The following is a 13748-nucleotide window of genomic DNA, read 5'->3' as shown; positions in this document are numbered from 1 at the left end:
ACAGGTTGTTTTGACAGTCACATCCCTGCGAGGTGGCCCACGTGTTGTAGATATGAGACACATGTAGCCAGGCAGAACAGATCTCTGTTTTACTGGCATGGCCCCTTGTCTACTGTCGCCGCTGTGCTCCGTAGAGCCAGACAATCCATTTCCCGAGGCTTTATGACCGGGCTTATACACGCACAGAGGGAGAAATCTCCCTGAGAGATGGACAGAGTGTAGGAAAGAGAGAGGGAGGGAGAGAGAGAAGGGAGCGAGTGAGATGCGGAGAGAGGGAGAAAGAGAGGAAGAGGGGGAGAGAGGGAGAGAGACAGAGAGAGAGAGAGAGAGACAGAGAGAGAGAGAGAGGAGAGAGAGAGAGAGAGGAGAGAGAGAGAGAGAGAGACAGAGAGAGATGAAAACAGAGGAGGTCAGAGCAGTGTGTTTGTTACCTCTCTCCTAAGTAGTCCCCTATGACAGTTTTGTTGAGGCCCTCTCCTTTGTAGAGGAACTGGGATACGTCCTCAGGAGTGTGCTGGAGAAGGTCGTTCTCCAACAGAAACTGGATCCCCTGGAAGACACACACAGTTTGGTTAGCACTCCAAGCTACACACAGACAAACACACATACATACACACACACGGTTATCTGTTTTGACTTGAAGGAGAGCTAGGAGGCATTACAATAAGTCATTAATACAGATAACACAACCAGATAACATCTTTGATGGCCATGGTTTATAGTGTAACCTGTTATACATTGTTCTACATCTAAGTTTCGATCTGTTTTTATAGAAATCAGAAAGCATTCAATAAAAACGTCTAACACCAGATTAACATCCGTGGTAGTGGGGTAATAATGTCTTTAGCATGGATTGCATGGACTTTAGACAAACCTTTTTGGGGTCCATGTTGAATTTCTTCCTTCCCATGGCGATCTGTTTATTTCTTTGTGTTGTTTTACTGTGATTGGACAGAGCAGAGAGATCCATCAGCTCTCTAGAACAGGTGTGGCATTATCAACAACTGACGCCTGTATTTGTTCACCAGGTCAACTGTCACGTTTGTCTACTTTGTACAGTATTTATCCAGGATACTGAACGGTATTGTGGTGAGTTAGTGAGTTGACACTGTTAGTTTACATTGGGCTGGGTTCAGGAGAAATTCAGCTGGATTCAGTTATTACTGTTCCAAGTCAGCTATGAACATGAGAATGTAATGATCCTCTAAAAACAATGATCTTTGACTTATCTTTCCATTTGGACTGTAACATCAACCATGGAGGTTGTTGCACCTACTAACTGATTAGCAGGAGAAACTGAATCTAACTCAAACTCAGTCTAATGAAAAATGAATGAAAACCGTATGCCTTTTTCTTTGTGCGTTCATGTGTGTGTGTGTGTGTGTGTGTGTGTGTGTGTTTGCATTATTGCATGTGTGCATACTGTGTTCTCCCTGTGTTCCCAGAATAGCTTGAACCATTCCCCAGCTGCACCTGAGACACACAAAGGCTAAATCCACACTAACACACGCTCTCTCCACCTCATCACCAACGAGCGCTGAACAGCCAATCAGTTGTCAGTCCCTGAATAGGAGCGGTTGTGGGGCGTTTAGCAACTGTTTGGCAGAGGGACGGCTCAGCTCCACAAACAAAGATGGATTATTAACCCACACTGGGAAAGGTGTGTGGCTGGACGACTTGGAGAGGAGAAGGGAACGGGGGGGGGGGGTTACGCACCTCTCCCCCACGCAGGTTAGCTGCTCGATCTCAGTCATCACCTCTGCAATCTCAAACTTCAACCGCTGCCAACAGGATTACAGGGAGAATTAGCTGGGTTCAATTCACAACTGAACTGTAGTTGTTTTAGCAGAGCATTGGAAATCAACAAACAGGCTCAATGTAAGTGGTTAGAGTCAAAGTAACATTTTAGCCACCCACATAAAGTCATATCATATCAAGGGTGAGTGATATCTTTATAAAAAATATGAAATCTTGACATTTCTTTTCATTTTCTTGACTCACCTCAATGTCATCCAGTAGCTCTTTTTTCCTGCGTCGTATGTTTGACAGCTCATCTCTCTCTTCCAAGGAAAGGTCTTCAGGTACTGTGAAAGAGAGTGTGGAAAGTGTGGAATTAAGACACAATCATTTACACACGTAGTCAGACACTTCCATGGATTAAGATGTGATAGCTAGTGTGCTGTAAATCAACACACAAGGCTGATGAACCACAGATCTAGGATCAGATTAGTGTACCCCAATGCTAAACCTAACCATTAGGAGGATGGAAAAACATCTGATCCTGGATCTGTTGTTAGGGACACGTTCCAGTTCCACCTACTCCTAAATCAACACATCATTCTCTAGCAGTATACTGGAACTTCTGAGAGCTCTTGACTTCCTCTCTGGCAAAAGGAAAACTCCTCCATAAATTACAACCAAACCGCCCGGGACCTTGGACCCCCACACACACTAAAGCAGGTAAGCACACACACACCAGCGCTGAACATCTGCTAAAACGTGCATCGTCCAATATTAGTTCTCAGATAGTCTGCTTCCTCATTTGAGGTAATTAGTACCACTGAGATATCTGGGCCAAATGCTAACCCCCTTCTCACACACACACACACACACACACACACACACACACACACACACACACACACACACACACACACACACACACACACACACACACACACACACACACACACACACACACACACACACACACACACACACACTATAATATACGTGTTTGACTATACTGTATGTGAACTGAGCACCCAGTGGTAAATCATACAGACTCTGACATTTCCACGTGTTCTATTCAATAAGGAGTCTCCCCAGTCCCTCCTGCTTATCCCTCAGTTTACCAGCAGCACATACATCAACCTTCCTCCCCAGACCTCTCTCTGAGGACGTCCTCCTCACCACCTCCTCCTCCTATCACACACCGCCGCTCTTACTACCTGTTAGAAAGCAGGCAGTGGCAGGCATGCTCAGGCTCACAGGAAGTAGGTCATTCTCACATCAAGAGCCGTGGCAGATTGTGCTTTTCTACGCCGCGCATTTGCCTCGCCAGCTCTCTCTCTCTCTATCCATCCTATGGCTTGGAGTGGAGGGGGGAGGAGAGTCGGGGGGGGGGGTAAATCCCAGCTGATTCATAGAGCTAAGCAGCTTTACGATTCAGATTTTTTTCTCTTCTCTCCTTCCATTGTCAATAGCTATTGACTTGTCTTTTTTTCTCTCTCCGTAAAGACAAAAAGACAGAGATACCACGGACCATTAAGTCGGGATGGGATGGCATCGTGGTACTCGACTCTCGGTGGCTTCTTATCACGGACGAGCAGCCAATCAGAGCCAAACGCAGATGGTAGACAGAGGAAAAGGATCTCAGAAGTGGTGATCGTTTTCTCTCACGGCCGAGTGGACCCACTCAAAGCCTCTGACTGACTTCTACATTAATGAAACAGAGAGATAGATGAAGGGAGAGGGAGAGTACACTGAGTGTACAAAACATTTTGCCCTCAGAACAGCCTCAATTCATCAGGGGCATGGACTCTACAAGGTGTTGAAAACGTTCCACAAGGATGCTGGCCCATGTTGACTCCAATGCTTCAGACAGTTGTTTCAAGATGGCTGGATGTCCTTTGGGTGGTGGACCATTCTTAATACACACAGGAAACTTGAGCATGAAAAATCCAGCAGCATTGCAGTTCTTGACACACTCAAACCAGTGCGCCTGGCACCTAGTACCATACCCTCTTCAAAGGCACTGAAATATTTTGTCTTGCGAATTCACTGTCTGAATGGCACACATACACAACCCATGTCTCATCCTTCTTTAACATGTCTTCTCCCCTTCATCTACACTGATTGAAGTGGATTTAACAAAAGGGGGTGCAACTCAATATTAGGAAGGTGTTCCTAATGATTTGTCCACTCCGTGTAGCGAGAGGGGAGAAATAAATAGAGTAGATACAGAGAGAGAGGAGAAATAAATAGAGTAGATACTGAGAGAGGAGAAATAAATAGAGTAGATACAGAGAGAGGAGAAATGAATAGAGTAGATACAGAGAGGGGGGAGAAAAGAGAGAGAGTGACAAAGCAAGAGAGAAGAGATATATACTACAGACAGATAGAGAGAGAGATAGCAAGAGGGGGACAGAGAGAAATAAAATAAATCAGAAGGAAAAAAGACAATAGATACCACTACCACAAGACAGCCAAGCTCAGAGAGAGAGAGGAGAGAGAGAGGAGACAGAAGAGCGAGAAGAGAGAGAGAAGAGAAGAGAGAGAGAAGAGAAGAGAAGAGAGAGAAAAGAGGAGAGAGAGAAGAGAGAGCGTTATCTTCTCCGTGTTACTCTGGCTCTTTAACCAGGCCCATAAAGCCAGTGATTGTAGAGCAGATCGCCCCCCCCAGGCAACCTACGTCTCTAATGGGCAAAGCAGAGCGCCATCCCACCTACTTTACCTCAAAGAACCCAGTCAACCAAAAGAAAGGGACAAATTGTCTGGGATTGATGGCCGCTGTGTTCAGTTACAATCCCCCTGCTGTGTGTATGCATGTGGAAACGCTGGGTAATCTGATATCATCATTGTGGATGAACGGCTGCTGTAGGCTATACACCGTCAGCCTGGGTATCTAATGCATTATACATGAAGGATGTGTGTGTGTGTGTGTGTGTGTGTGTGTGTGTGTGTGTGTGTGTGTGTGTGTGTGTGTGTGTGTGTGTGTGTGTATCCCTTTATTCCACCTCCAGTCTGACTCCCTTCCTCCACTCCTCTCCCTCTCCTCTACCATGACCAACCAGATCAATGTGATCTCCAAGGGTCAACGAGGTCGTCACAGAGGTGAGAGGTCAGACACCCCTAGGCAGGGTCAAAGTGCTACTGCTACTGAACGGTCACTTAAGGAACTCACTACTGCAGTGTAATCAATTATACAGACCAGTGGCCACACACCACACGCCATGGGAGACTTCCTGCTTCACTTCCTTTTAGACTGAAAATAATCACTTATTCTACACACTCAGGGCTGAGCACTAACTAGAGCTCATGCAACTCCAAATCTAATCTGAATTATGCATTGATGTCAATAGGATATTTGAGTGGAAAGTTTGAATTCTTCAATATTTCAGACCCTAAGCTAATTGAACTAGGAAGTCTTTTTTGATCTGAGAGAAAGGGTCTATTTTCCAACAGACACGTTTGTCCAAAGTTTCCCGGTGTTCTACTTGTTATCAAGTCTTTATAATAATCTGTAGAGGAGATCTGAGCCCTTATTAACAAATGTCTCGCAGTAGTGCTGATCTAGGATCAGGTCCTTCCTGTCCATATCATTTAATTCATTATAATCTAAAAGGGATAACTGATCCTAGATCAGCACTGCTACTTAGAGATGCTTTTTGACTACTGGCCTGGTTCTGATGGGCACCATGATATTAAGATCTTATGACTTATTCAATTTGACATTTTATTTATTTAGCAGATGCTCTTATCCAGAGCAACTTACAGTTAGTGTATTCATCTTAAGGAACGCTAGATGAGACAACCACATCACAGTCATGGGAAGTACATGTTTTATGTACTTATGACTACATGATCATCCTCTCCTCCACCTCCTCAGTCAGACCTCTCTCTGCCCTGGCGATCAGTCACAGTCAGGGGTCTTGAACCAGGAACAGACAGGGAGACAACATGCAAATTCTCCACGCCATTGATAAACCAATGTCATTCATCTCCTGATCCAAGTGACGCTGTGACGCACTCGACCCTGATAGAATCAGTACAACTGTTGGAGTTGGACTTGGTGATCCCCTTTGTTGGATCAAGTTGGAAAATCTCTCTGGAAAAGTTGCAGACACAGTGGCGCTGGGCTAGCCTTGTCCCAGATCTGTTTGTCCTATCTTGCCATGCTAAGGTTTGGCTGGCTTGGCTTCGAAACTGCTCTGTTATGCTGACCATGCTTCCCCCAGCCTGGACGTGCATGCCTTTAGCCCCAAGTCTTGTAACTGCTAGCTATGCTAGCTAAGGCTAATTAAGTCCCTTTGCATACTGCATAGCTGTCTCTGGCTGCCGGTATAAGATAGATAGTGCAGATAGATAACATACTCTAGAGATTCTAGAACACCCTGGCTGTATTCACAGTGTCTCAGAGCAAGAGGGATGATCAAGGATCAGGTCCTACTATCCATAAAAAATAGTATTAATTATGATCTAAAAGACAAAACTGATCCTAGATCAGCACTCTTGATGTGGGAAGCTGTGTGAATAGAGGCCCTGGAGTTCTCTCTTGGACAGTGACTGACATAGACAGAGGACGAGACAGAGGTCAGATCCATGCAGGGAACAGACCACTATTGACCGTTTCCTAAGTCAGATCTCTAACTCAATCGAGTGTCACGCCTTTCAAATCTCCTTGGTAGCGAGAGGGGATACAAAAGCTGCCCAAGCATACTGATCCCCTGGTTGTACTGCAGAGGGAGATCGACGGCAGAGGCGGACATGTTGGAGTGTCCCTTGTGACATGGTTTCATGGTTCCGTGGCTAAAGATAGATAGTGACAACTATATCTGGCTATTATAGAAACAATGGAACACATGGACTTTTTGACAAGAAATACAATTTCAACTACTAAACTTAAACTTTAGGCTACTCTCACTTCAACCCTGACCTTACCTTTGACCCTAACCCTCGATTAAGAGCACATAGCTATGTTAATAGGCTACTATTGTCCTTTCTAGCATGGCCATCTAGTTCCTATTGTGACAGCAAGGCAAGGGAACAACTAATAAACAGAGCCAGTGGAGCCACTTCCTGATTTCCTCCAGGTCTGCACTGTGACAATGAAGAGAGGATGTCTACACTGATTAGGCCCACTGACTCTGGTCCGTCGTAACAATAGTAGCCACACAAACACAGGCTGGGTTAAACTAAGTTCACATCACGGCTAGTTCAGGAACACTTATACAAGCGCTCGCCATAGTCTCCTCATTGTGTTCCTATAATCATGGAGAAATATGTGCAACAACACAGCTGAGACTGTTGAATGATATAAGTAGGTTGAATAAGTGTGTCATGGAAGACAAAACCTGAAACATAAGTGTCTGAGTCAGGGCTGACCTGAACCTCACGTGCTAGCTGGATATTTTCTTCTCACATTGAGGTTCCAGCAACTATGGTGGAAGCATAACCAGGCCAGCTTGGTTTGACTTGGCTCTGTACTGGGAATATGGTATTATAGTATTGTTACAACCTCACGCCTAGGACCCAGTCAAATACCACACAATCTGTCATTAAGTGTCCTGCAATATCACTCAACTGTTCACAAAATAAAAAACATCTATAACCCAATTTGTGTTCTCTTGCATACATACCCCAGATATGAGTCCAGCTCTGTCTCTGAGTTGAATACATACCCCAGATCTGAGTCCAGCTCTGTCTCTGTGTTGAATACATAGCTCAGATATGAGTCCAGCTCTGTCTCGGTGTTGAATACATAGCTCAGATATGAGTCCAGCTCTGTCTCGGTGTTGAATACATAGCTCAGATATGAGTCCAGCTCTGTCTCGGTGTTGAATACATACCCCAGATCTGAGTCCAGCTCTGTCTCGGTGTTGAATACATAGCTCAGATATGAGTCCAGCTCTGTCTCGGTGTTGAATACATAGCTCAGATATGAGTCCAGCTCTGTATCTGAGGGTCAGTAGTGGTCAGTAGGACTGCAGGACTGTGTTGTTGGCTGAAGCTTTACAGCTACATTGCCCACTGCTTCTAGCTGGTTGTTTTCCTCTCTCAGGTACAGGTGTGATGGCAGGTCCTTTGACAGCCAGTCAGTCAGTGCCTCCTGACAGATTACTGTAGCTATGTGGACATAAGCCACATTCCTCTGGCACCACAACCATTCATTCTGGTCAGACCGGATCTCTCTCTCTCTCTTTTCCTCTCCTTCTTTCATTCTCTCCTTCTTTCACCCTCTGTCTTCCTCACTTTCTTTCATTATCGCCCCCTCTTTCAACCTCTTCTCTGTTTGTAAATATTTTAAATCACTACTCTTTTCCTTGTCTTCCTTCTCTTTCACTGTTTAGTTCTCTCTCCTCTCCATCTTTCTCTCCCCTCCATCTTCCTCTCCATCTTTCTCTCCCCTCCATCTTCCTCTCCATCTTTCTCTCCTCTCCATCTTCCTCTCCGTCTTTCTCTCCTCTCCCCTCCATCTTCCTCTCCGTCTTTCTCTCCTCTCCCCTCCATCTTCCTCTCCATCTTTCTCTCCTCTCCATCTTCCTCTCCGTCTTTCTCTCCTCTCCCCTCCATCTTCCTCTCCGTCTTTCTCTCCTCTCCCCTCCATCTTCCTCTCCATCTTTCTCTCCTCTCCATCTTCCTCTCCGTCTTCCTCTCCTCTCCCCTAATTTTTCCTGGGAAACTCTTCACTATAAGCCTTGTCTCAAAAAAACGTGTGAAACTTTCAAAGTGAGCCATGTTCTTTCGGAGGGCTCCATTGGCTATTTATTAGCCTCATCTCCATGGTAATAGTGAGGAGGATGATGTGGTTCTGGCCTGACCCACCAGACCAGTCTAGAGAATGCTGCAGCTTCTAGTGTATAGCCCCATTAAGAGTATTGCAACTTTGATCAGACTACTGTAGCAGTAGCTCCTGTGTAGAGTCAGACTGAATGCTCTTAGGACCCGGCAAAAGCTGTCTGCTGCTTGCCTGCTTCAATGACCCTTCTCCAAAGTTCAATACACAGAACAGACTAATGGGTTCTATGCTCAGAACCCAAATAGTTCTACAATTAGCAACCAGACTTCAGACCCAGTAAATCATTCTGTTATCGGAACCCAAACTGTTCTAAAATAAAAAGATCGAGTTTAGACCATCAGACAGTTCCCCAGCAAGGTTCTTCGGTCAACACCCAAACAGTTCTCAGGTCAGAACCCTCTCCCCATTGGAAATAGTTCTACACTCTGAATCCTCCCCCGCCAAGTGTTCTACAGTCACATGTAACATGATTAAACCATGTGCTAACCTCATCCACAGTCTCTCATTAGCATAACAGTCTCATGTCTCTGATATTGTTATTGGCTACATTGATTTAATGCCAGTCATAAAGCACTCTGATTTACAGTCTTCTCCTGTTTAAACAAATGGCTGAAGGGAATTTCCATCACTGAGCGAATCATGCAGATGTATTTCAACAGACTCTAGGATAAACCACTTGTTTTTTCTCCTTGTGAATGCGACCTCTCTTTCACTCTATCGTTCAATTGCTTGCTCTCCCTCTCTCTCTCTCTCCTCCTTTTGCTCTTTCTCTCTCTCCCACCATTTCAAAGTAAATCAGAGTCTTTAAAATTAAAGTATTTTCTAGCACCAAAAAGATGCGCGTGCGGGCACACACACACACACACACACACACACAGCTCCTCTGTGTAAATGGAGACTACTCTCCCTTCGGTGCCTGGACCTGCTAAGCTCATCAGTCAGTCTGCTAAAGTCATCTGATCTGAAAAACATGTTATTGTACTGGGACTCCTCATTTACTGGAAGACAGACCTCACCTCAGGTACTACACTGAACAACAATATAAACACAACATGTAAAGTGTTGGTCCCATGTTTCATGAGCTGAAATTAAAGATCCCAGACATTTTCAAATGCACAAGATGTCTAAAATGCTGGGCATTGATTTGTTTACATCCCTGTTAGTGGGCATTTCTTATTTGCCAAGATAATCCATCCACCAGACAGATGTGGCATATAAAGAAGCTGACTAAACAGCATGATCATTACACAGGTGCACCTTGTGCTGGGGAAAATAAAAGGCCACTCTAAAATGTGTCACACAACACCACAGATATCTCAAGTTTTCAGGGAACGGGATTTTTTATTTATTTAACCAGGCAAGTCAGTTAAGAACAAATTATTGCCTTAGTCAGGGGCAGAACGACAGATTTTTACCTTGTCAGCTCGGGGATTCGATCTAGCAACCTTTCGGTTACTGGCCCAATGCTCTAACCACTAGGCTACCTGCCTCCCCAGCATTGGCATGCTGACTGCAGGAATGTCCACTAGGGCTGTTGCTAGAGAATTTAATGTTTATTTCTCTACAATAAGCCGCCTCCAACGTTGTTTTAGAGAATTTGGCAGAACGTTCAACCGGCCTCACAACCGCAGATCACATGTATGGTGTCGTGTGGGCAAATGGTTTGCTGATGTTAACGTTGTGAACACCCCATGGTGGCGGTGAGGTTATGGTATGGGCAGGCATACACTACCGACAACAAACACAATTTCCTTTTATCGATGGGAATTTAAATGCACAGAGATACCGTGACAAGATCCTGAGGCCCATTGCTGTGTCATTCATCCGCCGTCATGTTTCAGCATGGTAATGCACGGCCCCATGTCACAAGGATCTGTAAAAAATCCTGGAAGCTGAAAATGTGGCAGTTCTTCCATGGCCTGCATACCCACCAGACATGTCACACATTGAGCATGTTTGGGATGCTCTGGATGTATATGTACGGCAGCGTGTTCCAGTTCCGGCCAATATCCAGCAACTTCGCACAGCCAATGAAGAGAAGTGGGACAACATTCCACAGGCCACAATCAACAGCCTGATCAACTCTATGTGAAGGAGATGTATCTCGCTGCATGAGGCAAATGGTGGTCACACCAGACACTGACTGTTTTTTTGATCCACGCCCCTACCTTGTTTTCAACGGTATCTGTGACCAACAGATGCATATCTGTATTCCCAGTCATGTGAAATCCATAGATTAGGGCCTAATGAATTTATTTTAATTGACTGACTTCCTTACATGAACTGTAACTAAGAAAAACCTTTTGAATTGTTGCATGTTGCATTTATATATTTTGTTCATTATAGTTTGGTTCAGTCGTTTGGATTGCCATTGATTTACACCAAAAAATATGCAGTGTAATTTTCTGATTTTGTGCAACTCATTCTTGCTTTCGTGTTTGTATTCAACAGTATATTTCGCTTGATTGCGTCGGCGACAGTCACTCGCTGGGAATGTTTGCTGTCATTTCTGCTATTTCTGAGATCGAAACATTGCCCCAAATAAAAGGGGATTTCAACATCAAAACAAATGCATCACAACACAGCTGTTTAATGATCAAAAAGCACCAGAGGCTTTAAACACAAATCGTTCCCCCTGTAAGCCTAAACCCACCTCGACAGCAAAGCGCACCAGCCACAATGACTTATTCATATGGAATTAAACAAGATCACCGTCTTTACTGCTAACGTTTGCCAAAAATCCACATCAAAGGAACGCTTCCGCTTCCCTTCCGGAGATGAAAACAGGGCCATAATTGGTCTATTTTTGGGTCATCATGTGTCATGCTCTTCCTAACAAATTAGATTACTCGTTTTGGCAGCAGGGTCCCCTGTTCTTTATCTCTACTCAGTTACAGGCGCTGACTGCAGTGGGGTTGCCTTTGATTACTCTTGATGATCCTCCTTTCACGTGTCACTTCCTGCGTATTAAAGGAGCGAATCACAGCATCAAATCAAATCAAATTTTATTAGTCATATGCGCAGAATACAACAGGTGTAGTAGACCTTACAGTGAAATGCTTACTTACAAGCCCCTAACCAACAATGCAGTTAAAAAAAAAAATATGAATAAGAAATAAAAAGTAACAAGTAATTAAAGAGCAGCAGTAAAATAACAATAGCGAGACTATATACAGGGGGTACAAGTACAGAGTCAATGTGCGGGGCACCGGTTAGTTGAGGTAATATGTACATGTAGGTAGAGTTATTAAAGTGACTATGCATAGATGATACCAATAGAGAGTAGCAGCGGTGTAAAAAGGGGGGGGGGCAATGCAAATAGTCTGGGTAGCCATTTGATTAGAGTCTTATGGCTTGGGGGAAGGCATATGTTGTGAATGACTATATAATGACTGTGTCCCTGCTTTCTTTTCAGTGCCCATTTTTAAAGAGAGTTTACGGTACATTTTTCGAGAGTTTTGCATGTTTTGTGTTGTGACCAATGAATTCCCCTTTAAAATACCCTTGCCATGAGTCTACCTCATAGGGGCCTTCTTATCTTATTGTGCATGAACCATCCTGCTGAGGCCATGTCTCCTTTCCTAAGGAGAGACTTCCAAGGGGGAAGCTGGGTATGGCATGAGGGCATGAGAACACAACCTGGGCCCCTTCTTTCCTACACATTGACTTAAAGGAGGATAGAGGGGATACTGTGGAAGCACCGTTCAGACCTCTACTATCATTCTCTACAAAACATCCATATTGTTGTATACTGTATATCGCAGTACTTAAAATATAGAATACTTACATAATACAAAAAAATACTTAAAATTAATTTTGACAATATTAATTGAAGCATTGGCCCTAGACTGTAATTAAAGCAACCAAGGACTTTTGTCTGTATTGTGTGTCAGGACACAGACAATGTGTGAAGATTACTGATTGGCGCCGGCGAGGGGAAAGTGGCACAGCTCACTAACGGAGCCTGCGGCGTCTACAGCAGCATCTACCATGTCACCCTACGACACAAATACTACAGTGTCTACAACGTCACCCTACCATAGGACGCACAGCAGCGTCTACTCTACAAAGTCACCCTAGGACACACACCACTGATCAGAGAACAGTGTGACCGCTGGATCAGGCCGTTTAGGAGGCAATAAAACAGCTCCGGGGACAGTGACTGTGGATAATAATGGGAGATAAGCCTCTGAACCTCCAATGACGATCAGAGGTTATAATTGACTATCAATCATCAAGTCATTTAGGGTCAGACTTTAGAGTAGGGGGTGGAGACGCGGTAAACGACTCCTTGGTGGTTGGCGAAGGAACACGCGGTTGGAAGTTGTCATGCACGGAAATATCTGAATTCCAATATGGTGGATGGAATATAAAGGCCTACTGGAACGGTTAGATCTCCATTGGGTTAGCTTTACAGCAGACTGCCAGCACGTGAGAGTCCTCTATTCTATTGTGAGGTTCAGAAGCCTCATCCACACACTATCACTACTATTAGTAAGGAAGTAAAATAACAACACAAATGTTATCAGGGCCTCTCTTAGAACCCTCTTTAGAACCCCCACAGTCCTCCAGTGTGAGTCACTCAGGAAATGACTGGAGTGTATCTGCCACTGGCCAGTCATCTGATATGGAGGCCCTGAGGAGACAAACAGAACAGAGCCTGTGAGGCTGAGGGAGGCTGCACTGAATGACTGAACTTTTTATATTGGGCTCTGGCCATCCAGACAGCACATCTGGAAAAGAGCATGAAGGAGTATAAGAGAGAGAAAGACTAAAAGAGAGAGAGAGAAAGACACTCTGGCTGCCAAGTAGGACTCTATGTGCTGTTGCCTGCTCTCTGTGTTGTTCTGTGAGAGGAGAACAGCAGGATCACAGCAAACATGAAAAAAGTCAAGCTGGGATGACTTTATCACAGGGAATACGTGGGTGGTTGAGGTCAGTCAGACATCCTCTTTTTCTCTGGACTTTTTTATATACAACTTTTTGCAGATTGTACGCCTCCACATAACAGGGTTTTTTATTCACTTCTCTAGTTTGTCTGGAACTGAGATGGTGATGAAGTTTACAGAGGTAGACATTTCAACTGTTACTAGCAGCATCTTTATGAGGAAGTGTTGTGAAATGCAGATTTTCTATTGGAGCTAAGGTTTCAGGGTGCAGACCTATTGGTTGCTATGTGATTTAGTATGGTACCATTGGGCAGTTAGTGTGGCATTTAAATGCAGCT

The 13748-nt window shown here is 44.5% G+C and overlaps 1 protein-coding gene across 2 annotated transcripts in view; it reads right to left on the bottom strand.

The window, feature by feature from the left end:
- cyth3b (cytohesin 3b) overlaps positions 1 to 13748 on the bottom strand; it is a 42790-nt gene that overhangs the window by 15205 nt on the left and 13837 nt on the right. For both annotated transcript variants that reach the window (XM_029728669.1, XM_029728670.1), the window contains exons 2-5: positions 2002 to 2084; positions 1717 to 1781; positions 875 to 941; positions 432 to 550 (exon numbers count right to left, since the gene is read on the bottom strand). In XM_029728669.1, coding sequence (XP_029584529.1) covers positions 432 to 550; positions 875 to 941; positions 1717 to 1781; positions 2002 to 2084 — 334 coding nt within the window. The remainder of the gene's footprint in view (positions 1 to 431; positions 551 to 874; positions 942 to 1716; positions 1782 to 2001; positions 2085 to 13748) is intronic.

The sequence above is a fragment of the Salmo trutta genome, chromosome 32 (assembly GCF_901001165.1).
Source record: "Salmo trutta chromosome 32, fSalTru1.1, whole genome shotgun sequence".
Lineage (NCBI taxonomy): Eukaryota > Metazoa > Chordata > Actinopteri > Salmoniformes > Salmonidae > Salmo > Salmo trutta.
The sequence above is the reverse complement of the archived record's forward strand: the minus strand, read 5'-3'. Positions and strand labels throughout refer to the sequence as shown.